This window comes from Trichoderma breve, chromosome 2 (genome assembly GCF_028502605.1).
Source record: "Trichoderma breve strain T069 chromosome 2, whole genome shotgun sequence".
NCBI classification, from domain to species: Eukaryota; Fungi; Ascomycota; class Sordariomycetes; order Hypocreales; family Hypocreaceae; genus Trichoderma; species Trichoderma breve.
Genome location: NC_079233.1, coordinates 4,752,077 through 4,764,631, shown reverse-complemented (window position 1 = coordinate 4,764,631; position 12,555 = coordinate 4,752,077). Strand labels below are relative to the sequence as shown.

Genomic DNA, 12,555 nt, shown 5'->3' with positions numbered 1-12,555 from the left:
TGGATGGAATCAAGATTTCGGTAGACTCATGCGGCACCAAGTCAAACTCAAGCAAGACATGATTACCTCGTACTTATACATAATTAAGGGAGCAAATGCCGACCTCTGGTGCTACCTTTCATTACTCGTACCTACATGGAGAAAACGCCAAGCGGTTTCGTGTATGCAGAGACATATAACAGCGGCGATCGGAGGATGCAGAGGACTATCATCCTGGCAGCCTATCTTGCTATCTGCCGCTACCCTAGCACATGGATGTTGGAGTTGATGCATTCCCTGTGGATGCGTGCGTAATTAATTGATCAAGGTTTTCCCTCGTGCTAGAGCTGATAAAGGTGTCAAGGTACGTCTGCGAATCAGATGGTTCGTATTGAGGTTACCGTATTCTTTCCGTAAACCGTTGATCCATCCATCTATACAAGCTTAATACAGTCAAGCTTTGTTCACTCGCAACCATCAATATATGCATCACTTCCTCCTCGCCGATCAACGTAATATAGATAGATACATTCATGTACCTGCCATAAGCGAATCTATAACCACTACCTAGGTACCTATTACTACCCAATTCTACTTTTGCCTCATCTTTTCATAGTCACATCAGAGCAAGCGACCCAGCAAGGAACATGAAATGTCCCCTCACTCCGAACGCCGAGCACACTCTAATACATGCACCTAGGACCTCGCTTATCAAACCACTGCTACCGCAAATACCCAAAGGCCCAACTCCAAAACTCCCAGAACCCATGTAATCAACAGTTGTCTACTTCCATACCTGTAATCTTCTGACATATACAATCAATTCAGAGCCCATTGGGCCAGGCGCTAATCCTGGACGGGCGCTGGCGGCTCAATCTCAATAAACCGACGCACAAGGCCCCTTGTCGCATGGAGCGATCGAGGCTGCGGGCAATATGAGACTGAGGAGGGGGGGCCGGAATTGAATTTCTGCCATCGTTACGTTTCCTCAAAATACCCGTGATTGCAAGTAACGGATCTTTTGTCAGCTCGCGCGCCCCGACAAACCCCTCTGGTGGGTTGTCTCTTTGTTCTAGCTCCAAGCTGGCAGTTCCCATCTTTCAACATCGAAAAGAGCAAAACGCGAGCGCAAAGCAGATCTCAAGCATAATGCCATTCGGTCCCGAGGTGGGTATTGCACGTGTGCGAGAGTCCCGGTACATAGATGATGGTTGTCTTTTCTCACCTCCACCATCCATGTCGGATCGACGGATCTCGCCTCGACATCAACCCGAGCCCTTCGGCCTGGATGCCAGCGAGCAACGAGTCTCGTCACTTTGCACGCTTACTGTCGAAAAGAGAGCGTCTATCGATCTAGAACATCTCGTGTGTAATACGGTGCTCCGTACGACTCCACGTAGCGGCCAAGTACAGCATAGTACCGGTATAACTTTTCCCATCTACTAATAGTCTAATAATATCTTGCCCTGCATACAGCTCTGCCGCTCATGGAGCGAGAAAGCGCCGCAGCTTCGCGCTCCCGACTTATTGTACCAGACATCGGCGAATCGGGTGGCGAGAGGGAAAGGCTTGAGCTTTGTCTGCCGGGCAGCTCTGGGCACAAGCCGTGCCGTGCCATTGGCCCCCATGCCCTTTAGCGCGTCTGTTCCCGTTGGAAGTGTTGATTTGATGGTATTTACGGTAACCTAGAAGACGCAGCTTTGGACAGATATCGGATACTACCCTTGAGAACAGCAAGAGAATGGATATCCAAATGTTCACATCCAGGGCCTGCGGCGAATCGTTGAAATAGGCCCTTGTGCACTATCCGAGGATTCCTCTTGCTAATGCCGTCATTTCCCTTTTTGTCTCGTAACTGCGAAACAAATCACATTGATGCCCCGCATTCACCAACTCCTACTACCTACACCATCACATACGATACTATCATGTTGAGCAAGTTAGCAAGCCATTGTATCCATACATGTATGTGCTGCCAACTCGGTATGCACGGGTATGCCGGCATGTAACCACTTGGATGGGGCCTGATATAGTGCTCACTCAATCTATTCGATTCGACGTCTTCTGATTACTGTCTGCATATTGCTCAAGTAATATATCGTAATTACTACATCCGAGTATATGTACTTGATCCTTCAGTTCTTAGGCCACCTCCTTTAGAGTTACAGCAACTCGCATCATCTTGCCCAATCCCCTACAAACTCGCAACTATTGATTCGACTACTGCTAGCTCCCTCCACAACCCGGCAATGCGCTGCCGGGCTCCTCCTTAGGAAGCGCTTATAATTCGTTTCAATGTGCGAGGTATAGTATCCAAGGATGTAGCCTTGATCTACAAACATAAATATCACAATAGCGAAACAAAGTGCTATCATACGTGTAGCTGCGCAATTTCCCGTCGGTTAACCTGTCCGTAGACTTTTCCACCCCGAGAACGAAAGCCAAGACAACGACATAGGCCTAGTACCTACATGTATGTGTAAGCCAAGGGGAGAGACCCGACAAATGACATCTAATATCGTACGAATAATTACGAGCGATGACGCCAAGTAGCTCGTTGGAACCAGGGGGATCCGTTTTCTGAGATTTGATGCCATCTCGACTACCATTAGCTCTCTCCATCATCCCGCCGAAGCGAAGCAACTAGAAAATTCGCGCGTGCCTTCCAAAGGGACATGTGGAGCCAGCAAAAAAAGAGATGAAAATGTCTGTTCCTTAATCCTTGCAAGCGGGAACTCTTTCGTCTTTTGCTTGTGATGAGGACGCCCGATAGCCGGCCCAGCCTTCGTTGTTGTAGGCAGATGACACCGAAAACTGTGCGGCCAGACTCTCCACTAGACATACAGCAACTAACATGGCACACACAACATGCATCCCCCATTTACACGTCATTGTGTCTCGTCATACTACACACGCTCTCCCAAAGAATCAGTCCACTTTCAAAACGTCTTTATCGTGCTCTTGGCGGGTCGTGTTTCCAGCCCACGTCAGGTACCCGTACAAGCACATGCATGTTCTTGTTGTCTGCCGTGCAATCACACAACTGTCCTGGCACCGACATTCTAAAGCCATTTGCCAAGAGGATTCTTGTCTCTTTTTCTTTTGCATAGTGGGCTGTTAATATGGGAGACAGGGGTATCTTGCGTTACATCGGCTTTCAGATGTTGAGTTCGGACTCCTCCCGACACGATGCAGTGGATAGCGATGGCAGATTACCATGTTCAGAAAAGACCCCTGCTTTGTTAACCGTCCTACAGAGCAGATTTCGCTATTACAACCACTGCCAGTTGACACCTGTAGTTTATGTCCTTCTATTGCAAATCGTTAGGCCAACCACGGAAATACTTGTTCACGACAAGAGGCCTTCTTCAGGCCGTAATACCGAGCTTTAACTACTAATATGCTCCATTATTCCGTTACAGCCAGCTATTGTCACAAGAGTGTTCCTCTTCGTTTACAGGCATTTCATCAATCATGCTCACTCGTTCAGTGTGCTGTTCTTTTCAAGGAATGGGTATATATATCACTATCTAAGTCCCTTACTAGGACGTTGTGCTTTTCCCTACCAACACATCAACAAGTCACTGTTGTCTCCAACAAAGGCTTCAGTAACCCCACAATGACTTAATAAACCTTTTCTAAAACCTGTAGCCGCCGCTGTTGCCGCCGTGGTCGCGGGATCTGTACTCAGAATCGTCGGCCTCGTCATCATCATCACGGTGGTGGTGTCGCCTGCCGTGGCCGCTCTCCTCACGAGATCCATATTCGCCGCCGTAGCTTTCGTCTTGCCGGCCGTAGTTGTTGCCGCCATAGCTATCCTCGTCCCGGCGTCCGTAACCGCCGCTGCCATAGCTGTCCTCTTCGCGGCGCCCGTAACCACTGTTGCCGTAGCTGTCCTCTTCACGGCGTTCGTAGCTAGATTCGTAGTTGCTTGTTTCACGGCGCTCATAACTGTTGTCGTCGTCATCGTCTCGGCGGCTGTGTCCTCTCCCTGATTCATCGTCAGACCCACGACTATGACTATGATGATGGTGATGATGGTGATGGTGATGGTGCTCATGCTCGTGGCTGTGCTTCTTACGGTTATCATCAGACCCCCGGCTGTCACTTCTTCGCTGCTCGTAGCCACCTCCATAGCTGTCCTCGGTCGAACGGTATTCATGTCGCTCGGTGCGCTGTTCATAAGATTGATAGGAGCTCTCGTGAGTCTCTCGCCTCTCCTCATAGCTAGAGCCCCCATAGCCTCCGCTTCCGTATGATTGCTGCTCGGAGCGTTGATATGAGGTTTCACGTCCACCGTCGGGGTGATAAGTTTGGCTGTATTCGGCTTCGCCATACCGATTTCCCTCTTGGCCATACTCCCGTTGGTGTTGCGTGTAGGAGCCATCTTCTCCAGTCTCGTAACTAGTTTCTCTCTTGGTCGAGCCTTGCTCAAAGGCTCCTCCCAGGAGGCTGCCAGCCATGCCACTGATGAGGCCACCGATGCCGCCATCGTCTCCGCCTGACTGCTGTGACTGGGTGAAAGGAATATCGACGCCGGTATTCTGGGAAACAAACCCAGATAGGGCACCGGTAGCGCCGGAGAAGATGGCGGTTGCGGCCGCACCAGCAATCTGGTCCTCGACGCCCTGAGGCTCGCCAAACTCCTTGCGCATCTTCAACTTACCCGAGCAGCCGTGGCCAGTATCGTGGACGCCCTCCTTGTGGTTTTCGCCGTTGAGAACTCCCTGGGGAGAGAGCTTGCGGCGATAGTCCTCCTGTTGGTCCTCACCCATGTCACGCCACCATTCTTGGACAGAGTTAAAGATCAACTGTCGAGCCTCGGCAACACCATCATAGCCCATATCACGCTGGGCGGGGTGGTGCATGACACCGTTTACAATGCGCTCCAGCAAGCGATCAATATCAACTGAATCATCATCAATGGCTTCCATGAGCTGTGGCACAACCCAGTGGAGCATCCTGGCGGCAGTTCGACCGGCAATCTCGTTGAGAATCTGCATCTTCGTTAACTTGCGGATACTAATTCGAGCATCTTGATGTGCTACTTACGTTGGAGAAATGATCCTTGGAGAGCATGGAATGGGTAGGATCAGAAGAGTAGTCGTCATCAAAAACGATGTGCTGCTCCTTCTTGCTGCTCTCGATGATTTCTGAGGATCCGGTTTGAAGCTCGTTCTTGATCTGGTGGATCAAGGGAACAATGAAAGGTGCCATGATGGAAAAGACAAAAATGGAAAGCTGCTCCTCTAGCTGTTCAATAATCTTGGGAAGAATAGGGATGTTCTCAATCGCACCGCTGATGCTCTTCATAATGCTATCGTGGAATTCAATGACGGGCATAATCTGTCGATAGATATTCTTGATGTAGACGGTGAATTCTTCAGGATCCTTGGGAGAAACTGGGACGGTTTCCTCCTGAGCAGCAGATGCGTTGGATTGAAGCTCGTTGATCTTATCTCCTTGGTTGCCTCCAATGATACCAGGGGGAAGGTTGCTGAGAAGGGATTGAAGCAAGCTTGTGTCGCCGGTCTTGCCTTCATTGAGTGCTCCCTCGAGCTCGTCAATCTCATTTTGAGTCAGCTTATCCGACACTACGCAAGAGTTAGTTTGAGGGCACTGTCCAAGATGCAAGATGTAATCTGCACATACCTTCTCCGGTGACGGAGTGGAGGAAGTCGACGCCTCCAAATGTGCCCGTCACAATAGGATAGACGCCGCCACGAGCACCTTGCAGCTCAATCTGAGTATTGCGGCCAACGTGGGGGAAGATTCCACGCTCTCCCATTTCAATGAGTGCAAGCTCAATGTAGTTGCTGTGGGCGAAGAAGTCTATTCAACAAGTTGAGGTTAGAAGCTGGTTTTCGAGCAAGCTATATGGAGCTGCCATAGGCAATCATGGTGCCTTGGTCTACTAAAACACAGTAGACGCTCTGCAGGGGATCTATAACTTACCTTCCAAACAGTGCAGACCAGTTCCCATCAACCGGAGGGCTTCGTAGAGCTCTGGCTTGTTTCCCGAGCGCTTGTACTGGCGACCTAGCTCGATGCATCGACCAAAGAGATTTCGCACATGCCTAGCAGATGTCATGATACCAACTCGCTCATTGGCAATGTAGTTTTTCATTCCAGTTTCCGGGTCGACGGCAAGCTCGACCTCCTCATCGATGGGACCTCTCAGACGGGGGTCATAGTCTCGGGCGTCGACGCCTTCTCCATAGCCCTTGGGGTTGTCAATGTGATCTTCGGGGCGGTAGCATCCGAGACGCTCGGCCGTAACCTCAAACTCGCCAGAACCATAACCGAAGGACATGAAGCCAAGAACGCAGAGGAGAAGTCGAATAGCTTCAGCAGAGACCATCTTGACGGTGCCCACGTCGATGGCCTGGGAGTAGTCGCGCAGCCAGTTGCCAAAGTAAACTCGTGAAACGGTCCGCTTGTTGAACTTCTTGCCGCCCTTGATGGCATGGGCCATAGCCAGGGTTAATAACGCATCTTCGATGTCACCGTGTCGCCCTGTAGAGTTGCGAGTTAGCGATATGGAGAAACACAGGAGAGGTCGGGTAGAGCTGAAGTACAGTTTTGGCCCTCCACCTTGGAAACAGACGCGATGTTGCCAGCTCCGAAAGCAGCTGCTGGCTGGACCAAGCAAACAAGGAGCACCAGCCCCAGAAGGAAGCCAGGCGCTCTAAAGTCGATCATGGTGGCACACTTTGCTAGCGATAGCTTGGATCGTCAATATTTGTGTGATGTTTTTGCAGCGAGCCCGTCGCTGTCAGGATAGGATAGATCTAGATCGTGGGACTTGGCGAATACCCAAGTCAAGTGCTCTTGGCAACGAACGTAGAAAAGGAAGAGAAAAGAAGAAGAGGAAGTGTAGGAGGTAGAACTGGATTGCTGAAGAGATGGCACTGGAGAAAATGGAGAGAGGAGAGGGGCCTACGGAGCATAGGAGGGGCATTTGGAACGGAGCACAAGGTCATGCTAGCATCAAGTAATCGGCCTCATCTCACACCAATCGGCAGCCGCATCAGCTGTCGTCAGGAGTCTTGGCATTGTGCTCCAGCAGGGTCCAGAGGTCCAACCAAACGGCATCAACTCTTCAAGTTAGCTCTGGGATGGCCATGCCGGCGCCGTTTCATGCCGCGAGGGGCACAAGGCATAACAATGCCGGCGGGCTTGAACGCCTTGGTGGGGGGGATCAAGATACCTCGGGCTTGGTGGCGTCCACGCGCAGATGGCGGGTATACGGGCGACGCTTGTGGCAGACGCTATTTCGGCCAGGGTCGGTAAGGTTACTCGATACTTTGTTTTTAATACGACAACGCGTCGCACAGATTGCAATTGGTTTGGAAGAGTATATGTCATGATTATCCAGGCAGAGCAGATCTGCACAGGCGAAATGACGTGAATCACTTTGTATGGCCATGTATGTACAGCAACCTATTTCTGTGCCCAGTGTAAGAGTGATCAAAGGTACTTGGTACATGTAGTAAGGCTGACCCCGATTACCGCGTGATGCCAGTGCACAGCTTCATGCCCCCCGCCAAAAGGTTGATGAGAGCTGTGCTGGTTCTCTGATATCAATACTTATTCACTTCTGTGTATAGAACTAGACAAAAAGGCGCCTGGCTGTTGAATATCGGTGTATTGGTGCACCTCTAGCAGCTGAACATTTCATTCTAAAAGCTTGTCGCATGTTTCTTCATACATGTGCTCCGTATTACCTGTGTCTATCGTATTGGGAGGTCGGTACTTGTTAAGACGTGATGACTGCCGAAATACGGGCTGCATAGGTATAGATATAGCACAACACACTTTATCTACCGATGTACAATCCCTTCCATGAATCCCAATGGAGGCAGAGATGGTGGCATTGTCACAGCCGTAACAATCTCAATGAGCCAAGTTGAGTAAGAGACAAGAGACAACGAAGCTGGATCCCAATCATATCTATCGACGTCATCGCCATTCTGATCAGAGACAGAGCTGTCGCTGCTTTACATGCATCAATGCATTCGCTAGGATGAGTAGAACGGGCGCATATCTGCTGGCATAGAGCCATGCTGTCGGTAAGTAGAGCTGACAGCATCTGACACATGCCATCGCTGAAGGTAGGGAGATTGCTCCAGTACCACGTAAGAGTTCAATACAATGATTGGTACTCCGTGTCTCACTGACTACTATACGCACATACAGTATTTTTCAGCAATAGCATCAAATGGCATGGGTATCTGTATCCAGCCAATGTCGGGTTAATACCTAGAAGTGCTGAGATCTCTATGTGCCACACAGAAGTAGCAGGAGCATTGCTATGGTGCACAGATTGTAAGATCAGATAGGCTCCAACCTGCAGCAAATCGTCAAGTCAAGCTCGATAAATGGCAGCAGTGCCAACATGAGCTCCAAATGCATATGGATGCCCAAATTGTTTGAAAGTTGGACCCTTGCAAGGTGTTTCCGGCCTTCTCTATGCTCTCTGGTCCTTGTTTATCTACCAGAAAGGTTCAATCATCACGAGCACGTGTAACTAGAAAGAGACACTGAGTCCAGTGGCCAATTTATCCAGTGCTCATTGTACGACATCTTGATTCTTGGGGTAGTTCCATGCAGAGAAGATTCGATTTCAACGGTACCGTGCTACAGGCTCCCCAGCAGCATGGTGTGGGCAATGTTCTGAATTACACGCAGCCCAGCCTACACCCAAATACAGCGACCATCTGCATGTTTCACTCACGCTCCAGCGCGTGCTCCATCCTTCCACAGCTCCCACGACTGTCTCGTCGCCACCAGCTTCAACTATAATCCATCTTTTTCCAGCGCAAAATACCGCTCAGCTGGACTTGGGGATGCAGAGGAGCGAGGGAACTGTGTCGAACGATGAGGTGGTGCGCGGCAGAGGCGGGGTAAGTCGTTCGACCCAAAGGCGCCCAACAAAGGCCCAAGGCGCGCTGTCTGTTCGTCCACTGGGGGCCAGATCAGCGAGGAGCAGCAGCGGCCATCGGCCAGGACGCTACAGACCAGACACGTCAACAAGAATTGCTCCAAGGCTCCCATTGATCACTTGCCGCTTTTAGGCGTGCGCTGAAACTCCAGTGGTGAGGGGCATTCATCATCGTGCTGAAATGTACGCCACGTACGCCGCGGCGCCAGCAGTCGCCGAGAGACCGCTAGCATTCCGTCTTGGGCTTCAATTGGCTGCTGTCCCAGTGTAACCAGCGGCTGGCTCGTCGGATCCCAGAAGTGATCGGACATCGCTGCGTCGTTTTAGGGACGCCATCTAGGTGCTTCAGAAGGTAGCCAGCAGGTATTGCTGAACCACCGAGCTGGTGAAGCGGCTTTTCTAGAAGGTCGGTAACGGCGCTGTTGGCAGCGCAGAACCAGCACAGGACACGCGCCGGGCTCAGCTAGACAGCATGGCATAGTTGAAGAGCAACAACGACAACAGCATCACCGAAGATGAGAGAAAGACGAAATGCCATTACACCAAAAAGAGTAAGCGAGCACGCACAAAGTACATGCTCGGTACTTGTAAAAAAATGACCCGACATGAATCAAAAATGCCCTGCGCAGGCGGGAATCCAGCTCTGAGGGAAAGAGCGTAGGTGCATGTGGAGCGAGCGACTGACCGCCCAAACTGAGCTGCATCATGTAGTGGCTATGCTGGAGACTGGCAGTAGTAGTTGCATGGAAGAATCCATGGATAGCCGTTGAGAGGATTGATTTGTGCTGTAAAGTACGGTAGGTGGATGTTGTCGCGAGAAAACAAGCCACGGACTGACAGCTACGGTTGACAGGTTTACACGTTACGGAGGCGACAATCATCGTTGTGTCAGGTTCTGAGCCCGTCAATTACCCATGGGCACCTCAGTGAGCGCAGTGATGCCCAGCGTGCGCTGACGAGAGGCCGAGGGGGGCGCTGCAAGCGCTGTACAGTAGCACCAGAGTGCGACGAATTGCCGGATCGCGGCCGGCGACAAGAAATCGAGCACCAGGGCCCTGGAGGAAACACCGAGGTCGGGCTGAGCTCTACATACTACTGGAGTCTAGCAGTCCTGAGCCCAGCCCAGAGTCCATGGAGGAAGAGTCCAGCGGCCCAGCTGGCGAGCGCCGTGCGGGGTCTCTCAGAAGGGCCCAGGGCATGGCCGTGCTTCCGGAATCGACTCGAGCTGAGCTGAGCGAGCTGGGCTGAGCAGAGCAGAGTTGAGCACGGCCTGGGATGGATTCCGTAGCGTGATGTGGTATTTCCCAGCGGGCGCGCGAGACATCACTGGCTCAACTGTTTGGGCTTGGCCAGGCGCCTATGGATGTACGCAAATTTTTCTGTCTGGTGCGTTGCATGTGTCTGGTGCAATGGATGGATCAATCAATGAGACCAGCCGCTGGATTTACGCGCCAGAAATGCTGTGGGTGCCTCTAGCACGATCAATCAGCGGACCAAGTGACGGAGCACCACGCCCTGGGAGGGGAGAGAGGAGGGGCGCAAGTCCAGCCCGGGACAGCAAAAAAAAAAAAAAAAAAGTCGACCACTGCTGCCGCTTTTGCGCTGATTGCGCGCTCCCCCCAAAGCCCGGGCGCAGGTACTTATTGCGCGCACCGCCCACCACCAGCCCCAACCCCCGAAATTTTGTTTTCCCCCCGTTCTTCAGCACTCATCCATCCCCCAAAAAACCCAAACCCGTCCCTGATCCACCACCTCAACCTTCATCCCGCTATCCATTAGATCGCTCTCAGCGGGCTTCTCAGAACCATCGCAGCAGCAGCAGCAGCAGCGCATCTTCCAGCTACAGCTAGAAAAAAAACCACAACGCCAGTGCCCGCTCTCAGCAACGCGCCGGCTTTTCAGAACCTCTCCAGCAGCCACTTTTTGCCGCTAGATTAACAGCTACCATCATCTCCCGCAATGCCTCGCCCGCCCAAGAAGTCAGTTGAGGAAAAGGCTAAGGCGCTGCCTGTGGCCGTTGTGCCTCCTCCCACCATGGTGCCCGCGCCCGTCGTCGCTGGCCTGCACCCAGCAGCTGTTCCCGGGCCTGTTCCCGGCGTGCCTCAGCGCGTTGTCGACAACGACAGCTTCTTGCGCGTGCGTGACTCGGTAAGTTGATCGCTCCAGAGCCTGTGCTTCAACCCTCATTTCAACTCTCAACTCCCCCGTCAATGATTTGCTCCGGGCGATGCGGCCAGAGACACGCGCTAGTGTCAAGACTGCATCTGCTCAGCTTCAATGCTTTCTGTTTTGCTCGAGTGACGTCGAGTGAGCCGGCAGTTGGCTGTGCCTCTTGTGTGGCAAGGCTTCGCTTCAGCTGTTATGAAACCGGGCAGCAAGAGTCAAAACACAGACACACACGTCCAGTCTCACTTCGTGCATCTCATATTTCATTTGATTTCATACCCCATCACATTTGCCCATTGCTTCTAGCTCCACGCGACCAGCACTCACTGCAAGCCCTTCATTTTTTACTTTTGAGGCTGGCCGAGCCCCGCGTCTCACTGAAATGCTGCCTGAAGCTGTCGAGTAGCGGCAATGCTATAGCAACCTTGCCTCACTTCGAATTACTTTTCTTCATCTTCATTGCCCCAAATTTCTCCAAAACAATAATATCAGCTTTTGAACAATTTGCTAACTAACTCAATTAGGCCGTTGGCAGACTCACCACTATTCTGGAGCTTCTGAGGTCATTCACCAATGACTACATTCGCCAGACCAACCTCCTCCTTGGCGAGGGTACTGCAGAGGGCCCCCAGGGCGACCTGCTCAACACCTTTGATGCTGCTGCCCAGCTCATCATGCCCATCCCAGACATGACTCCTCTAGTTGAGGAGAAGAAGGAGCGCAAGAAGCGCACTCACGACCCCAACGCCCCCAAGCGCCCCTTGACCCCCTACTTCCTCTACATGCAGCATGCCCGTTCCATCATTGCCAACGACCTGGGAGCTGATGCCCCCAAGGGCGCCGTTCAGGAAGAGGGCCAGCGACGGTGGGCACACATGACTCCTCAGGAGAAGCAGGGCTGGAACAATGCCTACCAGTACAACCTGCGTCTGTACAACGCTCGCGTTCACTCCTACAAGAACGGAAACCCAATTGCCAAGAACATGACCGATGAGGAGGCGCTTAAGTACGCCGAGGACTTCCACATCCCCATGCCTGAGCTCAAGGAGGCCACCGCCCAGGCTGAGCCCGTCAACGACCAAGAGGCCATTGCCGAGCAGCTGCAGCAGGTTGCCGCCGCTGCTGAAGATGGCGAAGAAGAGGAGACCCCTGCCAAGACCCCCAAGAAGCCCGCCTCCAGCCGCAAGCGCAAGACTGCCACTCCTGCTGCTGAGGTTGAGACACCAAAGGTCGCCCCGCCTGCCAGCCCGGATAAGAAGCGGAGAAGGACGTCGACCAAGGCCGCCGAGCCCGAGAAGGAGGAGCCCAAGAAGTCAGGACGCAAGAAGGCTAAGAGCTCTTGAGTAATGCAACCTGGGTAACTAGCAGCAATCCAAGCTGCCCTTCCCGCATGCTTGTCCCAGGTCCATTTGGCAACAGAGGGCGCCCTGGAAGAGCAAAAGCTTTCTTCCACGACTCACCCCGGT

The 12,555-nt window shown here is 52.2% G+C and overlaps 2 protein-coding genes across 2 annotated transcripts; one reads left to right on the top strand and one right to left on the bottom strand.

Annotated features, from left to right (window-relative positions):
- Positions 1-3,617: 3,617 nt before the first annotated feature.
- On the bottom strand, positions 3,618-6,681 carry T069G_03684 (heterokaryon incompatibility protein het-C domain-containing protein; the record flags this gene model as incomplete). Its single annotated transcript, XM_056170894.1, has 7 exons — positions 3,618-3,970; positions 4,061-4,227; positions 4,318-4,976; positions 5,032-5,573; positions 5,632-5,811; positions 5,935-6,495; positions 6,558-6,681. 7 exons carry the CDS (start codon positions 6,679-6,681, stop codon positions 3,618-3,620), a joined length of 2,586 nt encoding a protein of 861 aa, XP_056031786.1.
- A 4,201-nt stretch (positions 6,682-10,882) lies between these two features.
- On the top strand, positions 10,883-12,432 carry T069G_03683 (HMG (high mobility group) box domain-containing protein; the record flags this gene model as incomplete). Its single annotated transcript, XM_056170893.1, has 2 exons — positions 10,883-11,071; positions 11,614-12,432. 2 exons carry the CDS (start codon positions 10,883-10,885, stop codon positions 12,430-12,432), a joined length of 1,008 nt encoding a protein of 335 aa, XP_056031785.1.
- Positions 12,433-12,555: the final 123 nt, after the last annotated feature.